This window comes from Tinamus guttatus, unplaced genomic scaffold (assembly GCF_059628265.1).
Source record: "Tinamus guttatus ecotype Peru unplaced genomic scaffold, ASM5962826v1 Tinamus_guttatus_pri_ptg000197l, whole genome shotgun sequence".
Lineage (NCBI taxonomy): Eukaryota > Metazoa > Chordata > Aves > Tinamiformes > Tinamidae > Tinamus > Tinamus guttatus.
The window spans coordinates 2,453,352-2,478,033 of NW_028288731.1; the positions used below are offsets into that span (position 1 = coordinate 2,453,352).

The following is a 24,682-nucleotide window of genomic DNA, read 5'->3' on the forward strand; positions in this document are numbered from 1 at the left end:
TATAAACTACAGAAGAAACTCAAGCTTTGAATTGTGTTTACTATGTTCTGAAGCACTCATGTCTTTGGGAAACTGTTTGGATTTTACTATTCTAAATTTCGATGTACAAGAGCAAATCCCTCTCTTTGCTAAAAAAAAAAAAAAAAAAAAAAAAAAAAAGATTTAAAAAATCCCCAAATTTACTTCTGAAAGACATTCAAAAAGGAAACCAGAGCTTTCATCTCCTGCATTCTACACTCTGCAGATCAATAATCCCACTGGATTAACAGTAAGCAGGCAGTAGTCCTGCTTTTCTATCAAAGAAAAATGGAACTCAGTACGTGATCTGCAGAGTTAAATGTCATATCAAAAACTTGTAAAGATTTCTGCATTTAAGAAATGGATTGAGGGAAAACAACAACAACAGCAAAAAGACTACACACATTATCACTGGGAGAGAAAATGCCAGCATAAAGTTTAATTTGCCCAAAGTCAGGCAAAATGGCTCAGAAATTAAGCGAAAGGTAATTTCAGTGCTATCATGGTCAGTTCAGCTAGGTGGCTTAGCTTGCTACTAGCAGGCTTGGATGGGGTATGTGGGGTTCCAAACCACTACCCTAACAGAGATGGAAAATCAGCTTTGCGAACAAAGATAGCAAACAACAGGACAAGCAAAAGCACTGATAGGGCAAGGGCTGATACCTGGGAGACTCTGGTGGCTTCTGCTAAGAATTTCTTCATCTCCTCTTCAGTGAATACTACATTCATCGCAGACCCGCTGTGAGAAAGGCAAAGCAAACAGGTCACCTTTTCTTGCAGCTTCACGGGGACAGCAGAGCGCTGGACACCAGAGCGCAGGTCATCATCCACCCCAATGAGACACATCTGCCAAGCAAGCTCCTGCCTTGAGCTGCTTGCTCCTCTCTGGGCTGGAAGTGACACAGAGTGGTACCGTATGGACCTCCAACATGCTGCCCAGAGAAGCCAAGTGACCAGAACCACAGCGAAGGACCCAAAAACTGCAATTGTACAGCTTTAGCACTGTTGCCAAATCCAGCCAGAGACCTCTGCTCAAGTCCCAGACATTTTACACTGTTATGTGCAAGCCAGCTCCAAAGATGCACAATCCACCTTTAGCCCATGGGCTCACCGGTGGAAGGAGGAAAGCACAAGGCCACCGGTGCTGGCTGTGAGCGTGAATGCAGATGAAAACAGACTCTTCATTGCTGAAGAATTATTTTGCTGTGCCAGTTCCCTAAAGGCTTTCTAGTGCCTGAATTCTGCATCTGATAGCCATGTACTTTGAAGTAAAGCTGCCAGTAATATCTGAGAAGGGGATTTAGAAGTTTTGTTTTGAGAATGAGTGATTCAGAGAAGCTTTTTTAAAGATGCTACACTGGCCATTCCTGCCATTCTGCTGCTCAGCTTCCCCTTTGCTTTGGCGGACAAGTTTACAGAAGCTGAGAGGAAAGTGGAAGAAGGATCTATCCCAGAAAACGTGGTAGAAATCTTCCACCAAAGATCAATAGCTGCAAGTAGCTATAGTTGCTTATGCTTACTGGGATACATCTTTAGCTGATCTAAATCAATAGAGTTCAATTAAATCCAAAGACCTATGTCACCTCCCCCACTTGAGGATGTGAGCTGGCACAGACTGCACAAGCGTGGAGAGGAAAATGCATTTAGTTCTCTAAGGTCAGTGGCAAATATTAAGGGCCATAACTGTGCAAAGCATGAAGGAACACAGCTGAGGGCTGGCTGCTGCTCTGCAATCAGAGGCCAGAGAGTCTGCTCTGCTAGGGTTTTTTATTCTCCATTTCAAGTTTCACCCTCCACAGTTTCATCTTTCTCCCTAAAATCCCCCAAATCCTCCTGAACAGCCTCGAATGGCTCAACATACCTTGGAAATATTGCACCAGCAAATACTGATGTGGAAACAGCCCATACAGAATTTAATAGATATGGAAATGGGCTAAAAGGAATACGCCCTAAAAATCTAGAGAACAATATAATCACTTTTAACTTGTCTGCCTGAACTGAGTGGAGGCTTCAAACTTTGCTCTGCAAACCCACTGCAAGATGCAGACACCAAACAGGGAAGTCATCATGCAGCAGGTGCTCCTAAAGGATACTTCTTCTCAAGTATCCTTTGATACTTCATTGGAGGGTTGAAGTTATATGAATGCCCTCTCCTCTCCATTATTTTTCCTAAATAAAAGTATTTTTGTCTCCACCAAAAATGAGTACTATACACCCTTTCATTTTTACACATTGCTATTGCGTGTTAAAAGGATCCTGTTTCCAATTCCAACTGTAAACTGTTGGACAGTCTGTTGCTCAGACTGTCTCTGTCTTCAGAATATGAAGAAACTCCTCAGAGAAGGGTGATGATTTCTAACTTCCACATGTGCTGATGCAACTCCTTCCAAAAAGCTGTTGGAAACAGGTGGTCCTGTACACTACCTGCTTAAAGAGAAGCAGCAACCAAGGCGGAGGATACATAAAACATGCCTGTAAGCAGTGGAGCCCTGCAAATCAGAAGCTGCATTCAAAAAATGCACTGTCATTTTCTGGAAACAGATGCTAACCCCAATAAATGGCCTCAGCTTGTTCCCTTCTGTTTTACTGGTGGCAAACAATCCTCTGGCTTAATTGTACCAGCAGACTCAGTGAAATAGTCTCAAGGGCCTTAAGCAATGTCCCAGATGGCTCATGATTTTGGCCTTGAGATACAAAAAAGGTAATGGTTTTAAACAAACACTTTTATGATCAAAATTCTATCTTTGTTCTGTGCTTGAGGGATAGAAAGGATCCATTGGCTTCCTTCACTGGTGCGAGCAGTTGCCCCACCTGTTAATCTTGGCAAGTTTATTCTGTATGTACCCAGCACAGTTCTCCATGTGTACCATGAAATTCTTCTCTCCCCTGCCTCGACACAGCTTTTACAATTCCTTAACCCAGCCTGATGAGCTCTGATGGTCGAGCTTTACCTCAGAACGTAGGAAGGCCTCAACAAGCATGGATAACCCACGGAGCTTGCAAATTCAACTGCATCTTTCTAAAGGCAAGAAGGAAAAACATGCTATGAACAGGAAAACATTTTAAGTCATATCCAAAATGTGCAAATGCAGCTGCATCTGCACCTTACCATCGCTTAAGATTCTGCAGGTGGGGAAAAAAAAAAAAAAAAAAAAAAGGTAGGGGACTACAGCCTGGGCTGAACTGGTTACACCCCTTCTGTATTCCGGAGTTGTCCTCTTCACACCCTCTGTGTCCAAACATTTTCACCATGGAAAAAAATGGTGCTGTCAAATCTCTATTCCTTTGCAATTTCCACCTGCTAGCACAGTTTTCAAGGCCAGCAGGACAAGTCACCTAGCAGTGCCTCTATAGTTTGCTGGGTATATTCCTCACACTTTGTGAGGAAGATTTAAAGACACTTTCCTTCCAATTTCCATCCATCCCCATGAAGCACAGCTTGGCAGAAAGACCTGAGCTATAGCAGGGATCAAGAAGTGCATGAACCCTGGCAGTTTAAAAACTGCCAAATGTTAAGCATTTTCAGAATCTCAACATTTATCAGTGAGTCAGCCCCCCTGAGGAGATGCTCACAAAAACCTTGAGCCACTTTATCATCTCCCAGCTGCACATCCCTGACCTACCAGCGTGCTGACTGCCTTCCAGGGGGCCTGGGCCACGCGCAGCTCATCCAGAACAGCCGAGAACACGGCACGATCTTCTGCCCGGTCAATCTGCAAGGGATCTGTGCCAAGGATCTGCACTCCACTCCGGTACAGCGGCACGGCCAAGTTATTGGGAATCTGCCCTCCTACAGAAATGATGCAGCCACTGCATCCCTGTTGGCAGAGACAAAGTTGCACAGTCACATTCAGTCTTACTGAACACTAAGAGCTGTTGTAAGTAAGGATACAATATTTAGATTACAACACTTCCCAGTTGCTATGAGTAAAGGTAGATCATACATATGCTGACACAGAGATATCCAGGCAGCAAAGCATGACATAGTGTAGATCCTCCCTATAAAAAAAAAAAAAAGAAAGAAAGAAAGAAAAAAATGAAAAAACATCCCAGCATCCTACTTGGTATGTCTCAGCACACAGCAGGGACTTGAAGTTTAATTCCCTCAGAAGCCGCAGGAGTCTGCAGTGTCCATGTGCCTTTGGATGTTAAGCCAAGAGTTTAGCACTGCTGTAAGAACCACTGACTGTTACCTTGTTTTCAGTTCTTGTTTAGCTGCTGCTGCTTTCCCAGTGAGGATAAGTCAGAGACTGCCAAGAGTTTCCTAGCTTTGCAGCTATGCCAACAAAATGTAAAGCTCCCCTCTCCTGGTCAGCTGTCCCCCCTCCAGCTCTTCACATGCTGTCATGGGGACCCTCACTTCAGTGAGGCTGCTCCCTCTCCCCACTGAGACTCTCAGACACAACAGCATGAACAAACAAGGTGTTTTCTGCCCTTTCTCCCTCACTCCAGCTCTTCAGAGAAAACAGCCAGCAGCAAGCTCCAGCAGAAGGACAACGGAAAACAACTGGAAACAGCCATTTCTTTTCCTCCAGCACAGGTATTTGCGAAGCGAATATCCTTCCCCAAACCCAGAGGCCAACGTCCACGGAGCGCTCACTGCTGACCCTGCGCTGGCCTACGCAAACCAATGCAGAGCTCAGCTCAGCAGAGCCCAACCTACCCGGCAGCCTGGGATGCTGAATTATCCTGCCTATGTTTAACCATTCATTCCCACTGCTCCTTATTATTCCTGACTCGCTCCTTGGGGTAGCTGCAAGTATTCAACCCCAATGGAGTACTTCACATTTATGACTGGGTGACCAGAACATTTTAAGTGAGGAAATAATAAGCAGAACAAAAAGGCAAGTGAGCTTGATTGCAAATACATCCTTTTCCAGGTGCAAATATAGGCTTTTTAAAAAAAAAAAAAAAAAAAAAAAAAAAAAAAAAAAAAAACACAGATCTTCCCAATGGCTTTCAAGTTCAAGAGTCTGGCATGAAATTTTTCACTGGTAAGAGTAATAGGCCTCGGAGTACCTGCAACAATTATGACTATCTGAATTACTTCTAGATCATCTAATAATTCAGGACAATTAAATAATGGGCATTTTACTTCCAAATTAAAGTTAGTGAAACTTTGCCCAAAGGAGAATCAGGCCAACAGTACTGCTGTGCTGAAGGGCTCTTCTGAACCATGAGATTCTCATCTCCAGCAAATGAGACGCATAAATCAAACCCCCAATGCACAGGGTGATCCACGGTTTGCCTCTAACTTTTTAGAGTATCAAGGCTCTTTTAATTAAGAAGTGTGCTTTTCCTGACCAAGGTCAACAGCACTGGCCTTCCCGGAAAAAAAAGGAACTTCTTAATGAGGGATTTAAAGGGATTTGGAGTGGAAGACTTGTAAGCTGCAAGCAGGATAGACTAGAAGTGACTCAGAAAAAAAAAAAAAAAAAAGGAAAACGGATGATAAATGTTAAAACAAGCCCAGCTTAACTTTAATGTGGGTAATATCCTACCATAATACAGATCTGCTATAAAAGCCTGGCATTTAAGCAGTGCTTATTATCCCAGGGATAACGAGATCACTTGTTTGCCCAGGGTGCTACCAGCCAGCGCTGCAGATCGCGGTTCTCGCTTCGCCGTCACCACCGTCACTTTGGCCAGGGAGTGACGCGTCCCGCGCTCGTCTCGGCACCAGGGCTGGCTTAACCCACCCTAAATGTATTTTAACCTCTGACTTTCCATCTTTCTGACTCTTCTCTCTTCCTTCAAAGCAGTTCCAGTCACTGAGCCTGTAAAATCAAAACACTGCTTGCATCAAAGTCAGGATGGCACTAGGGACTCCAATCCCTTGGAGACAGAGGGGATGACTTAGAGGAAAGACTCAGGATACTCATTTGTACTCAGAAAGAGCCACAAATTGAAGCTCAGGTTTCAGCTGGAATTGTGTAGCCTGAATTCCTGCTGTACTTCCCAAGCAACACTTTCCCCTAAAACCCAGGGCTGTCCCACAAGGAGTGGGACAGCACCATCGAGTAGGCAGACAGGGGCAGGCTCTACCACGTAACACCGTCACCAGCCACACTGACTATAAAGAAAATCAATGTCTCTGCCAGCACATATATTTTTTTTAAAATATACCCCTACATAATCCAGTGAAAGAAATCTAATGGAATTATTTTCCGCTTTATAATAAAAAACGTTCTTTTTATTACTACCTTGCTTCTATACCATTAGTAATAGAGCTGTTTTTCCTTTTTCCCCAAGTTTGGAAACAAATTGGACCATTAAAATTGTACCTAAGAGCCTCCCTTAGTTTTACGAATCGCAGCAGAAACTGAAAAAAGATCAGAAGAGATCCTTGAGCAGAAAGATATTAAAATGAAAAGGGAATATTCTCCTTTGGAAGCAAAAAGCAAATAAACCTGAGGGAAGGAATTTTATGTATTTTTTAATTACTGTCCCCATGGAACACCACATAACTTTGCACGGTTCTGCAGAGCTGTGAATATTAGTTGGAAAGGGAGATGTAAAGGGAGATGAGGGAGAGCAAGAAGGGGACAGCTGAGTATGTCAGTGGGGCAGGACCATGAAACACTGCCCCCAGCCTTCCTGGCAATCTTACTCCTTAGCAGACCTTAATTTGCCTGATCAGAAACTGGGACGAGCGAGTGCACTGGTTAAGCTAAGTTTAATAGTTGCCTACAGTCTGATGCTGGTCCTAGCGATGCTTAGGGAGCTGATGTACAAACCATGTCTCCTGGGGGCAAAGGGCTCTGTGCTTCTTTACCCAGGATTTTAGTTACACTTTGCCGCTGCTCCAGCATTTTTCAAAGGATTTGCACCCCGACACTGTTCACTGCACCTCAGAAATTTAAAAGACTGGGCTGAAAACAGTCTTGTTTTATGTTAAGCTAGTAGAGGAGGTATTTGCAGGATCAGCAATCAGCAGCTCAGTTTAACTTGGCCGTACCCTTAGGGACTGACTTCCGACTACATTTTCCTGAGGAAGAACTCTGTTAACAGGAGATTAGCATCTGGCTCACTCATTTGAAAACAAAACAACAAAATTACAGAGCAGATGAACCATTTTGGCCCATATTTTCCTGGAGATCTGGGGTCTGTCCCCAGGCCTTTTGCCTGATCCTCTGCAGTCTCTCCACCTCACAGAGACTCAGTTTCCACACTTGCAAATTTGGTATAATGGCACCATCCTACCTTATCACTGCCTAAAAGAAGTGCTACAAAGCAGCTGAGCATTTGTTGCTCTTCTTGAGATGGACTAGACAGCCCAGCTTTGGCTGCTTCAATTCAGATCCTAATGGACCCAACACCAATGGAGGAAACGTTGACTTGTTGCCTTTCACTGGCACCAGAACCTTGGCTGCAAGCTCCCCACATGTCCCTTCTCCCTGTTTCCCACTCCCCCAGCAGGCTCACAGCGCGCCCAGGAGCATCAGCAGGTTCAGCTCATGAGCATGGCTGGCTGGGCCGATGTAATTGCCAGCACATCCCTCCCCTCCAGCTCGAGGGACCCCAGAAAGCTGCTCCTAGACCTTGAGGCCTGCAATGCCTCCCAGCATCAGCAAGGCCAGAAAATGGACTGAGAAATGTGACCTTCCACTCACCAAGCACTGCTGTCAAGCAGCATGACCCAGGCTTCGATACACATTATTCTTTTCATGTATTTTTCTTGCTCGACTTGCTAATTATGAGCACTATGTTTTAAAAATGAGTGGTTGCTCCCTCATCACCTATCGCTACCTTGTCTTTGATCCTGCAGTAATTAGATGCTGTGTTTCATCAGTGTTATTTCTCTGGCAGACTCACACACTGATTTCCTCCACACCCCATGTTCACAAGTTCAATTTTGTTTAAGTAAACGAGAGTTCAATGTTAGAGCTGAACCTCATGGAAAATGCCAAAGCATCTGAAAATCAGCCTCTAAGACCCCTGCAAGCTGCCAGTCTTATCCTGTCTTAAATCTATTATTTCAAATAAGAGTCTGTTTTCATGAAAAATTAAAAAAGATGTGAAATGGATGCAAAAACAGAGAGGTATGAAGATGCAATCTGAAAATGGTCCCAAGATAGTGTTCTGCAAGTGGCTGTCACGATCTAGGCTTAAAGAATGGGACCTGAGTTCTGAGGAGCTTTTTGCATCGTTCCGGATTTGGGAACGACCAAAATGTAGCCAAGTTATAAAACCATTTTAGAAACTCACTCGCATTTACAAAGAACAAAATCTCCAAGTGTCATCACTCCAAAAAAGAGCCAAGAACCAAAAGCTTAGGATGACCTAGGTTCTACAAAGTCACTTCAGCAAGTTATATAGCCAGCTCCCACTGGATTTCAAGGGAGGTGAAGTACCTGTAAACATCTCAAAGTCTTAGCCACAGCATCCAGAGTGCATTACCACAAAGAAACCAAAGTTTCCTATACCAGAACAAATCCTTTCCACCATAAACCCTTTCATCACCAAATCTACCTGGGATTCCTCTCCGTATCTTAGTATCAGCTCTGAGCTCTTGGAAGCCCCCAGCAGGCACCTGCGATACCTGGATCAGGAACATGTTATGGTTTGATGGTGATTCCAGGGGCCCGTTCTACTGCAAGGTCCAAGACTACAGGCTCATAAGTACAAGTTGGTGCTACATACCTAAGTCATTCTACTTGCTTCAGGGGGAATACTTGTGCTTAAAGTCAAGGAGATGCTCAAGTGCTGAAGCTCAGCACCGCAAGGGCAGAACAATTTGTGCGATAAATGACTGTGCAGCAAATTAAATCTGCTTGTAAATATTGCACAATATGGCATCTTGCAAAATAATTTAATATTTATTTGGCATTCATTATTGAGCAGTCTGCTAGGAACATCAACGATGTGTAAAATGCAACATTGGGATCCAAACCAAACAGCTTTAGCTAGCAAGCTCTCCCCCCGCGCCCCCAGCTGCTCTGCCAAAGGAAGTTGGTGACGTGAATTTTGAGAAGTTTGGTCTGCTTCACAGCTTTCTGTTGCTGCTACTGCTTTTCTTTACCTCGTGCTGGTAGATGTCCAGGATCCTTTCCAGTGACAGCTCTTCAAAGTACAGCCTGTCACACTCATCAAAATCGGTGCTCACCGTCTCCGGGTTGCAGTTCACCACGACCGCCTTGTTGCCAAGCTGCCGCAGCGTGCGGATGCTGGAGACAGCACACCAGTCAAACTCCACGCTGCTGCCTGCCACGGTGGGCAGAGAGACAGGAGGCATGTGGGGAAGAAAACACAAACAAATGTTCTTAGCGTTCAAGCTTAAGACCCCAAAAAAACCCCACACAACACAGTATCGGCTCCTGCCACCTGAGAGCCAGAAACCTAATCATCTTCCCATGGAAATTAAACAAAAGAGTGAGCTGGGGAAGAAGGATTGAGAGCACACAGTGTTGTAATCTAGACTGGCTAGTGCTCTATGAATTTCTATGCTCAAACCTCTAAGGGGGCTACCCTCAACAGAGAATGATGCGTATTTCAATTCAAAGAGCATCATTAAATGGCTATGCTCACAAAACCTTGAGCTCATGATGTATTCACAGTCATCACATGATAGTTAAGTACTGAGATCTGTATTTTCATACGTAATTGTGCCATAAGATAGGCCAGAAATTCAGACTGTGCTGAACTGCTGTCTCTACAACAGCTGGTAATGGCAGACGGCTGTCACAGGTCACTCACTGTCAGGCACGCACTTTACTTCCCTACACCTGCAAATACCCCATTATTCAGGAGTTCCTATATGCACATGAAGCCACAAATCTGGGACATCAAGGCCATCCAGAGTCCCCATCTGTCTGCTTTGGATACTATCCAGGAAAACAGCAGAGCACACGTACGTATATTCCCGCCACATCCAGCAACCTTGTGTCCAACGAGAGGTGAAGGGGAAGACAGCAAACAATTAGTAAAGCTGGCAATGTCTGCTGCCACCAGGCAGAGCCTGCTGTGGTGAAGGTGTCACTGCCTCGGTGCACACATGGTCCTGAGCTCCCTTCCAGGCTGTGGTCACGTTCGATGGGTGCACACAGTACCCAGCTTGTGCACACACGTGGTGGAGAATCACCAAGGCACCTTTGCCCTCCAACACTCCCTGTCACAGAAGCAGGGCAGTCCTCTCCCAGCACAGCACAGAGCCCCGCAGCAGCAGTGAGGAGCAGGCACTCCTTCAAGGCTGGCCAAGAGCCCCAACGCCCAGGGGCTGCACTCCCACTGAATCAGCATTACAGTGCTGAAAGCGTAAGCAAAAAGCACATGCTTCCTTTGCAAGAGTAATAAAATAAAAAATATCAACTTGGCTATTGTACGTGGGAAGCATCTTTTAGATGCTACTAAATAGGAATCATTTTTTCCATTAGCTAGCTTTCTTTAGTTACAGTCTTCTCCAAAGAATCTTCTCTAAGACCAAGGTCAGACCTCTATACTCAATCTATAATATCAGTAGTTTCAAGTGAGCAGTGCAAAGTGTTTTCACACACATTCAAATTATTCAATATCACTGTCATCCCTTCCATGTTCAGTTTTTGCAACTGTCCTACACAGCACGTCGACTATCAGGAGCATTTACAGAAAACAGCATCACCTTGGAGCGTTCCTCCTAATATCACTCATCTCAGCATTCCTATCGGACGCAGAGTTCAAAAAGACACCTCCTACAATCAGCAGCAGCAATGAAGCACGTGACCTGTCTGCCCAAGCAAAATGAATGCATGCAGCTTAAATTTCAGCTATCAAAACCCATCACTGCTGCTTCTGAGACAGGGAGCAAAAATATTTCTGAATAACAGGTTTTTTTCTTCTTAATAATTGCAAGCTATCTGGAAAGGATTCATGAAATGAAAAAGTCAGCATACAAAGAACTCAGTACAATCTGTCTACCCAGTTCCCATGGCCACGAGAAAACTCTGATGATGCAGAATTGTTTAAGTGTGTTGAAAAAACAACGCACAGAATTGTTTACACAAAATTAGCTGAAGATCTCCAAATATCACCATAAACATATATGCTTACAGTAATAAAACAGACAGCACAGAACAACATAGTCATCAGCTGGCACTAGGAATGCTTGACTGGAGATGGCTGCAGCAGGAACAAACTTCCATAACAAAGTGCCAGATTCCTAAAAGCTTTAATACTTGCAAAATGTAAGATACATACATTAAAAACAAACAAACAAACAAAAATGCACACCCTCTATGGTAGTCACGACTAGGTGATGTGCTCTCCAGTTTCAAGTGAAAAGTAATAAAGAGTCTCCTGTTTTTCCAGGGCGTGAAATGAAGTCCCCAAGCAAGTGTAAAAGACAAACCTTGTGCTAGGAATTGATGTCCTGTGCACTGTGCCCTGGAGGGTTTTGGCACCACATGAGAAGAGGAACAAATGAACCACAAGAATATCCAAGAAGGCTCGAGGGTGCAAGGAGGACAGAGGAGTTGTAAGAAAGATTTACCTATGTGATACGGTCCACAGCCCAACACCATCACTCCACGGTCATCAAATTTTACATCATGTTCCTGAGCAGGGAGGAAAAGAAGCCATTAGGTTGTGTACTCAGCAGCACCTCAATCCATGCTTCTGAGAGCAAACAATTTCTCGTGTTCAGCCCACATCCAACAGTCTGATCCTTCAGGGCTTGAGTCTGATCTCATTTACTGCTGTGTAAATCAGGTGCAACTCCACTGGAATTAATGGTGCTGCGCCTAAACGAGAAGGAACACAGCACCACTTATTTGACTTGTCTTACCTGCTCGAGCAGCCCGGGGAACTGTGCATTTCCTCAAAAAATGAGTGCTAGGAAGGGATGATGCACAACTGCTACTGAGACATCTGCAAGGTCTCCAGAAATAACATGACATAGGGGGAAGAAATCAAAGCAGACAGCAGCAAGACTGATGTTTCAAATACCTGCCCATTGTATGTGATGTAGAGGTAATTAGTTAGTGCGGCATATTCCGCTGCCAGCGTGTCAATCTGTGGGGAGGAAGCAGAGAAGGGATTGTTACCTGGCCAATACACGATATCCTTTACACACAGTTTGTTCTTCCCATTCTGATCCCCTTCCCTTCTTTTTTATGTTTTGCCATCGTGTCTTTCCTCAACAGAGATGACCTGAACCGTGACGTGCTGGCAAAGCAGCAAAAGAGTCTCCCTCACTGCCTGCCCTTTCCCCCAGGCCTGCCAGTTCAGCTGGCAGGAGGCTTTACCTCCACAGCTCAGTCTTCTTCCATCCATCCCTTCTTCCCTCTGCCCCATTCTCTAGTTACTCAGACAACATTAATTACACACATCTACTTCCCTCCACATCTCCTGAATCCCTTAGCTGCAACATCTGGGTTCTTCATCCTATACTCTTGACCTCATCTTAATCCCTCGCTGAGTACAAGCACACAGGCAATTATCACTTAGTGATCATCTGGAGCAGTAGCAGAGGAAGCACTCTGTATTTATGCTATCATAAATCTCTTGCTTTGATAACTAAATGGCACACGAAGCAAGAGTGGGTTTTCAACCACTCTTTACATGTACTTTTCAGCAACTTTTCTTATGTAATTAGTCACTAGAGAGCCCAGAAGAATAATTTCCCCATCAGACTGCTCATAAACTGTATGTGCCAACTATTTATTACATGCTATACATGGTAGCTAGTTCATCTAGGTCACAAGCTACTGCTGGAAGTTCCCTAAAGGAAAGAGCTCAAACATTCCCACACAGAATACTGAACGGGCAACATCATCAGAGCAGTCCTGCCAGGAACTCCTCCATCCTGCAATTTAAATGTATTTCACAAATCCCCACTGGTTGTCCAAATCCTTGTGAGTAATGAAGACTGTGACCTTACGTCATTAGCACTATGCAAGTCTCTGCTGCTCATTATGGTTGCTATTACTGCAACTTGGACTTCAGGGCTCAAAAGAAACATCTGCTGCGGTGCCACAAACGCAGGCATTAGTGGAATGACCTTAGTGAGGAACCCGTGGCTCACAAATCACTTCAGCTCTGTGGTGCCATACACAGTTATAAAAACCACAGCGCAAGAGCAGCCCCGTTTCTGTAGTGCAGGTGAGGCCGTGGAAGAAAAAGAGCAGCTGTGAACAGGAGGAGATCTGGCATCTGGAGGCCTGAGGGTGCAGATGGGTCTTTCAGAAACATTCAGTGGTTTGGAGGGGGTTCCCCTCGCCGTCAGGGATAAAAAAAAACAGCTGGTGGCACTTGAATATCAACATCCCTTAAACTGCGGCAACAGAAGACCTAGCAAAGCACTTGTGGCACCGTCTTGAATTTGAGATGAGCTCATTACGCTCGCGCTATCACAGTGAACAGCAAACGAGCCCCTAACAGTAGGACATTTCCATAAAGTGCCACCCTGTAAAAAGTTACTACCAAGAAAAGAGACATACTGTGCTTCGTATGGTCACAACATTGCGGGTCACCATCAGTCTTCTCAGCCCCTCTGAAGCCAGAGAGATGTGTGTCTCTCACCAAGCACAAAACAAACAAGAATATTTTAAGTCCCTCTTCAGGGATGTTCAGTCTACAGGTTCATGCCACTGCACTGAAGACTGCAGTGAGGAATTAATAGCGAGCTGGACGAAATTTTGCATCCTCTGATGTTTGCATCAACATCCAAATTGCCGTTGCTGTTAACACAGGCAAGTTTTCCCCTTAATTTACCTTTGCTTTCTCCAACAGCACAGCAGTCTCATGGTCTCAGCACCCCTAGGAGCCCCCACGCCAGCAGCAGCAGCAGCACACAGCAGTGTTTCTCACAGTACCTGTTTCACCCAAGGCACTATGCTTTTCCTCAGCCTCAGCTCCCGGCTCTGGACTTCGGTCAGCCCCAGGCACTTCCCAATCTGCCTGTCCGAGAAGCCCATCTGCTTGGCTCTCCTCAGTGTCTCTTCTGGAACAGCTTCACTGGGTTTAAACACAGAAAACTCTGCATCAGTCTGACAGTACAAGTCTGAAGATGTGTGTGTGCTTGTGTCTTCCACACTGCAGGAGAGGCTGCTGCTGTAGAAACACAGGTGTAAAGGGATGCTGACACCTAGGACATCCTCACCCAGTACAAAACAGACCTCTTAGGTGTGTCTCATACCTATTAGGTAAAGCCTATAGGGACAAACTTCTGCTGTTGGGACTTGCAACAGTTTTTCATCACATTCCTGAGACAAAGTGACTCACGATGGGGCTCACCACTTCCCAGGCAGCATCCCACCGGGGGCTGGTGCAAGGCCCACATGCCCACAGCATCCATATGGTCATTTACCAGGAGAACTCAGCGTGGCTATGCTCTTGGATTCAGTGTTCCCACACCCGCATGCTTGAAATTCAACTGAGTATCATTCTTGCTTTTCCAAATTTTAAAACAGAGGCCCCACCAGACAGGATGCATCAACAGCACATGTACCTGCACCTCCTGCCTCTCACAGCAGCCACAAGCTCCCCACGGAGCTCCTATTTATTTGCAACCATGGCCTTTCAGCCTTCCACATGTTCTAGCTTTCCTTGGTTTTGCTTTTCAGAAGTTCTAGTTTTTGCTCTTTTCAAGTTTCAAGTCTGCTGTCTCCCCAGCTCTCTGCACCTCCATAGTTTCTTGCTTATTTGGCTTGTGAAATTTTAATTTTCTCCATCCCTACTTATTTCCTCCATCACACACTTTCTTCTCTCCCCCCATCACATACTTTCTTCTCTCCCATACCATCCGTGTTTCATTTTGGTTTGACTCCACACAGAGCCCAGACAGTTTCTGCCTGTCTGTTTCTAAGCTACCTTTTCTAAGCTTAGCTCTTGCAAAAACATAAAAAAGCCTATGTATTTTTATCAGCACTTCTGCTTTTCATCTTCATTGCCAAAAGCATCGTTGCCTGCCCAATAAATCAATATTTTATGAGCAAGCAAGCTCTGAATCAGGAAAAAGGAAATGATTAACAAACAAGCTATTTTCCTAAATCAGAGCTTTTGAATTATGTCCTTTGCTTGGTGGTATTTTTAAATAAATAGCATTATGTTATTTGAGTGGAAGGAGAGGGGTAAGGCTGCTTTATTGCAATGTGTCAGGAAGCTGAAGCATGAAAGAGGGTCCCTGGGTTGGGTTTTCTACTCTGACTTGGGTACAGAGCAGCTCCAAGTGCTCCATGGGGTCAGGCTGGTGCACGACAGGCCGGAGACACTGGGAACAGCAAAGCAGCTACTGGGATGGCAACACCAGGGAGCAGAAACCTTTGGGTCCTGGTCACAGGGGGGGTTTCCCTCCAAGACCTCCCTCCTGTCACATCTCCCTCCCCTGCAGCAGGAGCCCATGGAGCTCTCCCTGACTACAAGAGGAGCAGTCCAGCAGCTTTGAACGTCCGCATTTGGATGTCGTTCTAGGTGCAGAAAGACTTCCCAAAATCAGACCCACTTTGCAGCATCCCAACAGCTCCCTTAAAGCTGCTCTTTGCCTGTGCCAGCTCTCCTGGTGCAGAGCTGGGCTCCTTCTCTGGAGAGAATCCTTTCGACTTTCTCATTTCAGCCTCAGGGCAGGACTCCCTGTGTGAACTGTGAACGCCAGCACCGAAGGCAGGAGCGTTTTGCAGCAGCAAACAGAGCAAGCAGAACCTGCAGATTCTCTCACAAAACAGCTGTTAGGTCTCGCCAGCCATTAGAAAGGACACAGCCACATTACGTTTCCCTCCCAGCTTCTGCGTCGCTGAAGCACAAGAGAGCAGACCCAGTGACCCCAAGAAAATGAGTCTGTGCCAGAGCATTTGTGCTCCCTCCTGCGCCCCTGCTCCTGCCTCAATACGCACACAGGGAGCTGCTGTGCGACTGCTGACACACAGAGAGCACTGCCTTGCCTCGTGGCCTGCCTCAATCCCACTCTTGTATCCCATAACATCATTCGTCATCGTTTCCAGCACCCCTTCCAGCAGGATGAGTGGACAAGAACCAGTCATTTTATATGTGACTCACTGGCCTTGGGCTAGCAGCCCAGATGGGGTTGGGACATTCGTTAATCCACACAAAAAGGTAACGGGTTTTGCACAGGACAAGACTATGTGAGATGTGAGAAATGAAACAGTCCTCTCTGCTCCACGGCTCCCAGCCCATCGCGAGCAAAACACAGCAGATGAGACTTGCAATGTAGTGGCTACGAAAGACAGGGGGGAGCCTCTGCTCAGGCAGCAGGGTGTGAATCAGAAATACAGTGATGGTCAAGACTCGGCATTAACTAGCTTTGGTCTTCCTGCCTTTGCTCAAAGTTGGCCCTTTAGATTTGCCATAGATACTAAAGGCAGCAAAAGCAGAATCACCCTGAGTTCTCTGAAAAGCCTGAATGTAAATGACCTTTTCGAGGTCTCCAGTAGTCAAGCTCTAAAAAGAACCCCCTTCATTTTGGGCTCTCCTCAAACACATGACCCAGCGCTACATCACTGCCTTCCCACCTTCCCTACGGCATCACTTACTCTCCATAGGTTGAGCAATAAAGCTTGCAGTGACAAACTAATGCATTTGTAACCAAAGCCACCACAAAGGAGGATTAGGAGGCTCCAGACTCTGCTAAAACACCAATGTTTCCCAACAGACACCTTTACAAAACAACACTCAGATTTAAGGCCTTCTGAATCAGAGAGCCAGACCTTTCCACATATCCTCACTTAGTGGCTGTTCATTTCCCCAGGAAGCTACATTCCCGGCACCTTTTGCAGCTGATGAACAGTATAAACGTCACCCACACCTTCCCTGCAGCTTCCAGCATCAATTTGTTGTTGCTTTTTGTTTAAAAAATCCACCCTGTCATCTCAGGAACTCCATCCACTCCTGTCGCTTCTTCAATAACACCCACTAAAAGGAAATGGAATAAATTCCCCTTAACGAGGAAATTTTCACTTGGCACAGAGGACCTGGGGAAATCTATTAAGTACCTGAAAGAAGGCTGGCAGTGTCGCAATTACCAGGGGAGCCTGCTCACTCCACAACAGCCCTCTCTTCCTCTCTGCTGACTTCCATCTGATCCACCACGTTAGGAGCGATGCTAAATAAACCTGCCAGCAGGGCAGGACTCTATGAGATACAACACTCATCCCTGGCTCCCAAATCAGGCCCTGCTTCGTGTTAACTATGCTGCTGTCAAGTTTATGCCCACCCTGTGTATTGTTTAGGCACATCTTAACAGGCTTAAATCACATGGATCATGAATATTTGGGGAATTGGGCCAAAAAAAATGAGCTAGAAGCATTTATTATCCTGTAAGCCCACAGGCCCAGCCCTGCAGGACATCTCAGGAGCATCTCAGCAACTGCTCATGCAGCCTAGAAGTGCCAGGGGGATTTGAGAAGTCATGACCACCTCAGTCCGCCCCTGAACTTGGCAGTTCCTCCATATGCAGGGGGTGCCCTCAAGCCCAAATTAAAGCTTGGCCATAGTGGCAGCGAAGCGGACAGAAGCAAGCAGTGCTAGAGTGGGAAATCCTAACGTCTCCTGAGAGCTCTCCCCTTCTTGGAAGGGTAACAGCCCTGGAGCACTTCCCAAGGCTCTGGCGTTCAGGCCGGTTCTGCGCAGAGACACAGTCGGCCTCTTTTACTCACCAACCTCTCTGCTTCAAGGCTCCTACTGGCTTCCTTGATTGCTTCTGACGTTCCGCAAGATTTGGAACACGCTGCAATTAAAATAACGAGATCAGCGTATAAAATCTCTCCCTGCATCTCTCTTCTCAAGGAAGCAGATTGTTATCATTTTTCCCCTCCTGAGAAGCTCATGAGATGACTGACAAAAAGCTGTCTAAGGAGCATTTAGGGAAGCGGGAGCTGTAAACCAACACATCTTGTTCACTGAACAACCATCACTCTAGTGCTCTGCATCTTTAGCACTCCGGTCTATTGGCCAATAAATTTCATAGTGGAGATCTTGCCTAACATGAACCTCATATTACTTCCTTAGACCTAAAGGACTTGCATCTAGAATCAAGTGATGTGCTGAAGGGACAGCTCAAGCCAAAAAACAGCCAAGAAACAGGCCATATATGCTCTCTTCTACCCTGATGAAGGATGGTCTGAGGTTTTGGCAGGATATCCAGCATGTGGAAGTCTAGCAGCAGAGACTCCCCAACGACATGAAGGGCAAACCTGTATCCCATGCCTATCAAGGAAAAATAAAAAGTAGAGTGAAGTTTAACAAATATACAGGCACTTTGAAGGAAAATACAGTTGTGAACACAGCCCATCTACACCTCTGTAAGACAAAGGATTCTAAGTCAGAACCACACAAAGCACAACCAGTTCTACTATATAACTTCTTATATTATATTCTCCTCTCATGTACTGAATTCCTAATTTGAGTCTGAGTCTTCCCTGCCCTCCGGTTCACTCAGGAGACACATGTAATCTTCCCAGGCTGTTAGAAGTGAGCACAACAAATATGTCAGCGACAGCTCCTCAAACAGCATAAATCAGCACGGCCTTATTTAGCATTGCTGGAGCTGCTCTGCTTTATATCCAGGCAAGGTGTGACCTCTGCTTTCCGACCTGCCCCCAAAGCACACAAGTCAGCAGAAAAGCTACTTTTGAAGAGAGCGGGAGTGCAATACCCACCTTGGAGGAGCACAGTTATCGATGGCCTGCCTGATCTTTCCTTCCTCCTGCACTCCCCAGGTCACCCGCTGGAGCCAGGCGTTACTTCCAGCACCTGCACTGAAGCTGTTCCACCACAGCCGCGTATCGGAACTGGTTCATGCTTCCAGCACGTTGCTTTCCACATTTCAAAGGAATACATCATCTTCTCAAACAAAATTCTTAAAAATAACACCATCAAACAATGACTGATGCCCTCATTCCCCAGTGCTAACGAACTAGTTAATTTATCCATCGAATCCATCAAAGGGAAGATCTACTGTTTTCACTACAGATAATCTGAGCTCTAAGAGTTCAGCCCCTTGCTCTGCCAGACTGCCCTGAGACTTTGGGCAAGTTTTACCATCTCTATGTTGAACTCCTCAGCCAGGGAGTAGAGGGTTAACATGACCCTCTTTTCTCATTTCCATTCACCTTTACAGCTTTCTACCACCACTGAACTCTTTGGGCAAGTGCTCCTCTTTGCGCACTGCAAGTTGGTCCAATCTTTTCTGAAATGGAACTGCTCAGACTCAGAACTTGACCTCACTTCCCTTCCTCCGAGCTCCCAATGTCAAATACAAGTGGATCCAGGTTCAGCAGCTGCAGAGACACCGAAGGGACTTTGTACTTATTTTCAGGAGGGCTTCCATCCTTCTGTGCTTTGGCCATAAGTGGCTATTTTGGCACAGCTGCCTACCCCTTTGCACCTACAAATATTGGAGTTTGTCACTTACTCTTTCTGCACACACCATGCTGCAAATTTGGGCTTCGGTTGGGGTCCTGAGGATTAAAATGTTATTGGACTCTATGGATTGGCTCCATAACCCTGGCCTTTAAGTCTCTCCTGTCCCCATCAGCTGGGCACGGCCCTTTTGAACTCCTCTCTCCTTCACGAGCTGCCAGTGAAGTGTGGGGTCGCTCAAGGGCCTTCTCCCTCAATTTTCCCTCTCTGGACAGCTGAAGCCAAACCTAAGGGAAGACATTCCCAAGGAAGAAAAAACAAGCAAACAAACAGCCACCAAACACACAACAATGAAGCAGGCACTAAAAAGAGGGTATGCTGAGAGGCTGTAAGTCACAGAAGAAACAGCAGAGGTTTGCACTTGAGTCTGCATGGGATATTACTGGGTATTCTTGCAAATATCCTTGAAATGGCTTCCCTCTCACCCCTTCGACTCAGACCATTTGCTCTCCCGCAGACAAATCACATCCCCTGAAAGGACTCTTCCCATCTCAGAGAGCCCAGAGGCACATTCAGATTGAAACACCACTGCAGCATGACTCAACTACACAGTCTCACAAGCATCAGGTCCAAGTTTCCTTGGAAATAAGTTCTTTGGGACAAATACAAATGGTGCAGGAACACCACTTCTCATGGCAGAGACCATCGCCTCACTATCATGTTCTGCAAGAGATCCAGTGGGTCCAAATCAAGAACTCTGTGCAGAGCTGCAACCCCAACTGCAACCCAAACCTTACTGCAAAGGTCCCCAAATCCCACTAAGAGACAAAAAGGGATGGGTTTGACCTATTTGCAAGTGAGCCTGTAGCCAACAGCAGTGCCTCAAAGCAGGGTAAATGCTTTTGGTTACAGTGACTATATTTCAACAGCAAAAAGATTCGATGCAATGAGTGTGTCACAGCCCATTCTTTTCAATAGGAAATAATCCCGCTGCACAGGTAAAACTCATGCCAGGGCCTGGAAACAGCTGGCTGCAGGGAGGGTACACACGTGCCAAGCCTCATTTGCATCACTCCATTAGCCTTCCCTCGGGTGCTGCAGAGATGTGTTGCCTGATGTGGCTCACTGGACTAGTCTCTTGCTTCAGGTCACAAGCGTCTTCCCCAGGCTCTGTCTTGGTGCCAAGGCGCCTTCAACGTAATGTATCCGGACAGTCCATCCCCTCCTTCCCATGCAGGTTACACTCCCTCCTTCCCAGGCTGGGAGCTGAAACAGTCTCCTTGGGAAGATAAGTGCACTGGGAAGCAAGGATACTGGAGGGGAAGTATTTGCTGGCTAGTTAATTCACACCATGGCAATCTCAGTTGAACTGCATGGATTCACTTACACCTCTTGTGCATTGCATCCCCCATATGATACAAATGCAAGGTTGGACACTGCTTCCTGCAGGATCTATAGTCTGTTATTTAGTCACTGGAAGGATGAAAAAGCCATGTGGGATAGGACTAGGTATGGCCACATTGATAATTCTGCTTGCTACCTGCGGTGGAGAAGGGGACAACAATCTCAGTGATACAGGGCTGTTGAGCACATTTAGTCCCAGTGGGCTGAAGCCAGATTTACACCAGGTGAGGATATGGCCAACATCTGAGGCCCCAGGTGTAACATTCCAGAATGTGCCATCCAACAGTGAGAAAAACCAACCGGTTCTGGGTATTTTTTTCATCCTCAGGAGCTACATACATATATTTAAGGTACTCAAGAGCACAAAAATTTGTGCAGCCAAGCAGATTTCTGAAAATAACCAAGTCACTCCTCCACTTCAACATCTCCCCCTACCTCTATTTTTGTTTAGCTCCCGATTCAGCTTGTTCCAAGGGGTGAGGGAAAGGGAGACCAAAAACTGCTCGATTAAAACTGTGCAGCTGGTCAAAGAAATAGAAATCACAGCAGGCAAACTAGCTAGCACCTTCATGACAGCCTGGGTACTGTGCGTTTCCAGTGCCATCCTGTGGCAAAATGCAGTTAACACAGTGGGTATCCAAAGCAGGAAAGCCAACAAGCAGCCAATAACTCAGCAAGGAGGTTCTTCCAACCTCATAAACCATGAAGGGAAAGCTCAAGTCAGCAAGAGGCTGGAACTGAAATACAGCCGAGTTCTTTAATTTACTGCTATCTTTTCTGCTTAGTTTTATATGGTCATTTTTTCTTGAAGAAGGCAGAAGATTTATATTCAAATATGTCTGGAATTATAGGTGTTTGAAAGTGAAGTACAAAAGCAACACATGGTGCATTTTCACAGTAAGGCAGAAAAGCTTAAAAATCAATCAGCCAGTCCCAAAAATGCACCATATTTGACTCCTGGGTGTAGTAAGTCAGGACAAGTCCTGTACTTGAAGGCTAACTCTACCCTAGGAATGCAGCCTGCTGCTACGAGCTACAGGCATTCACATTTCCTGTCCTAGCTTCAAAGATGCAGCGAGGATTTTGCAAAATAAAGCGACATTTCCATAATCTTTCTGAGCAGCCAAGATGCTTAACCAGCCAAAGTGTTTTTCCCAAGAAGACATTTCCTCTGTCTGGGAATGAACTAGGGTTGAAGACAGCACTGCAGACACTGAGCACTGAGGAAAACTCTTCAGCACTCACTGTATCTCAGGTCTGCCACAGATTTTTCCCTGCAGAAAGATTCCCAGAGAATCACTGTGTCCTAAAACAAAGCTGTTTTTTGATGCTGTTTTCCCCTTACCTGTGCACTTCCTTCAAGATCTTCTCCATGTTCACAATACTGCGCATCTTATAGAGGAACCACTTGTCAATGGCCGTGAGTTTGTGAATGTCATCCACAGGGATGTCATCATACAAGGCCTGAAAAGAAGAACAACACCAACCAATCCCTTAATAGATCCTTAAAAAATACAAAGCTAGTTGCAAACAGGTAGCCTTAACTGTATAATATAAAGACATAAGAACTAGCATGGACCATAATGGACAAAACAAAGATTAATGTACACCAGCATCATGTCTCCCACAGTAACCAAAACCACGTACCTCCAGCAGAATGTATGGAGAGACCATGCAATTCCTAGCTGCTTCCACAGAGAATTTGCTTTTCACCAAGGCCCCAGTCAAACTTCCACAGCTGTCAGCAAGACCTGGTGGCAAGTGATTATCTGCCACAGCTACATACACACACAGGCCTATTCTGCTGTGACAACTCCTCCGTCTACACCCGTAATTGCTAAGATTTCCAAAATCTCAGTGTCAATCTCCTAGTTGACAAAGTTAAACAGAAAAGTCCAATTTTCAGGAGAAACTCTTCTGCTTTGGAGCAGAAACCTTGATTTACCCTTTTAAAGCAAGTCTAAATCAAAACATGTGGCTCAAATACATCTGAAGGAAGAGCCCGGTCCCAGGCAACATTTCATCACTACAGCATAACTCTAACTTGTCTCCCTGTATCTCAGGTTAGTGTCAGTATCATTCAAATTCCCCTGCATTATCTTATCGAGGCATTTTTTTTCTATAATTCTAATTTTTGTATTTGCACTCACGGGATAAAAAGGTGCCCCAGAGAGCTACTCAAACAACATTATGCAGGATACTACTATAAATAAATTTAAAAAATAAAAAAATCAGAGTGCACCCCAAGATGCAGTCCTATCTTCTATCACAACACTGAAATTAAACAAGTTTTCACCACTGGTTGAATTGCTACAACTCTCCTGATAAAACAGCCACAATCAACCAAAACAGTAATACCAGTATCTTTGCTGAAGCCAAGTAATCAGGCTCATTAATTTGCTACCACGCTTAATTGCATTCCTGCAGGGCAAGCTCCCTGGAAGGAGGCCAGTGCAACAGCACTGCCCCAAGGCAGCGGTAACTCAGGAACGAGCTGGGCCTGCTGCACACCGGGATTATTCCTCCAGGTTAGCAGCCCACGGACACAGCGTCGTGTCGTTGTCATGTCATGTGTTGGAGCCCTGTGACAGGGAGACGTTGCGGCAGCTGGGAGGAACATGCGGGTCACTTCAGCCTGCACTCCCGGAAGGCGCCGGCCACGTCAGGGATGTGCAGCAGCTCTCATCAGGCACTGCCAATGCTGGCAGCACCTCAAAACAATTTTTACCTTTTCCAAAGGAGCTTCAGGTCACTTGCTGGCACCTCCCTCTCACAGCGAGCCTCTTGCTGAGGGAAATAACAAGCTGAGGATCAAGCCTATTGCTTCCTCACAAACAGCAAAAACAGCAGTAGAAGTCTCCCATGCACTTTGTTTCATTAGAGGGAACCAGCCATTTCCAGACTGCATCTTTAGGTAGGACCCCACAGGCCTACAAGCTTTCCAGGCACAGCAACACAAAATACAGGACTGTCACTGTAGTCCCATGAGTAGTGGCACTAAAAAGGCCATTTTTTATATATATATTTGCATCTGCACTGTGAATTGCAATTGAAGCTTTGCTTATCACTGCACACAACACTGACACTGGGTAATTCCTACAAGGACTCTCCCATCTCAGCTCCTTAGTGCTCAGAGTGGGAGGTCACATGCAAGTTCAGTGGGGACATAATCAGCTCTCCTCAGGTATTTCAGCCTCTCCCCTGATGCCTTCCTCTACATACTACAGGGAGTCCCACTACAACAGCAACAGCTCTGAGGGAGCCACGCTCTCCTCAACTGAACCATTACTGTTGATGATGGCGTTAATACCACCACCACCCAACAGAAAAAGGAGAGGGGAAAAAAAAAAAGGCATAAAAAGCCCTTGAGAGCTGAGTAACAGAGGCTGGGGTGGTGATGGGGAATAAGACATGCAACGAAGCTTCATCTTGTTTTAAACAAAGCTCCGAGCTGTTGGTTTTTAAATGTCAGCAAGAAGGATAGGGATTTCCAGGCCAGCCACACCAGCTGCTGAGGTTCCCCCCCTGACACTGCCAAAGCCAGGACAGCAGGGCTTGCCTCACTCATTAAGGGGGATGAATTAGTGCACAGCAGCAGACACGGGCAGCTCTTCTGCTGGGAGGGATTAAGACTCTGATCTTCCTTTTTTCAATAACTTCCAGCGAAAATGCCAGCAGCTGGGAGTACCCAGAGTGTTAAGCAGGGCCCAAACTCACCTTCATCTCCTCAGAGCCCCTCTGCTAACACGGGGCTAAGATTAACCTTTCTAGATGCCCTCTGAGCCGCTCAGGGAGAAGATGAGCAAGATTCTTCCTCTCAGATACAGAAGAAAGCTTTAATAACCAAGCACAGCTGCTGAAGGGTGTTCTATGCTCATGAACACACGTATCCCCCTGCTTGATAAGTGAGAACCCACAGCCAGACAAGCCACACGTTTACGGAGCATCCTGTGTTTTCCGTTCAGGTCAATTT

At 45.8% G+C, this 24,682-nt stretch overlaps 1 protein-coding gene across 1 annotated transcript in view; it reads right to left on the reverse strand.

Moving 5' to 3' along the window:
- Positions 1-24,682, reverse strand: part of CPS1 (carbamoyl-phosphate synthase 1) — a 77,166-nt gene that overhangs the window by 16,770 nt on the left and 35,714 nt on the right. The window contains exons 21-28 of the mRNA XM_010225760.2: positions 22,055-22,173; positions 13,806-13,947; positions 11,938-12,003; positions 11,483-11,546; positions 9,041-9,222; positions 3,642-3,836; positions 2,970-3,037; positions 682-757 (exon numbers count right to left, since the gene is read on the reverse strand). Coding sequence (XP_010224062.2) covers positions 682-757; positions 2,970-3,037; positions 3,642-3,836; positions 9,041-9,222; positions 11,483-11,546; positions 11,938-12,003; positions 13,806-13,947; positions 22,055-22,173 — 912 coding nt within the window. The remainder of the gene's footprint in view (positions 1-681; positions 758-2,969; positions 3,038-3,641; positions 3,837-9,040; positions 9,223-11,482; positions 11,547-11,937; positions 12,004-13,805; positions 13,948-22,054; positions 22,174-24,682) is intronic.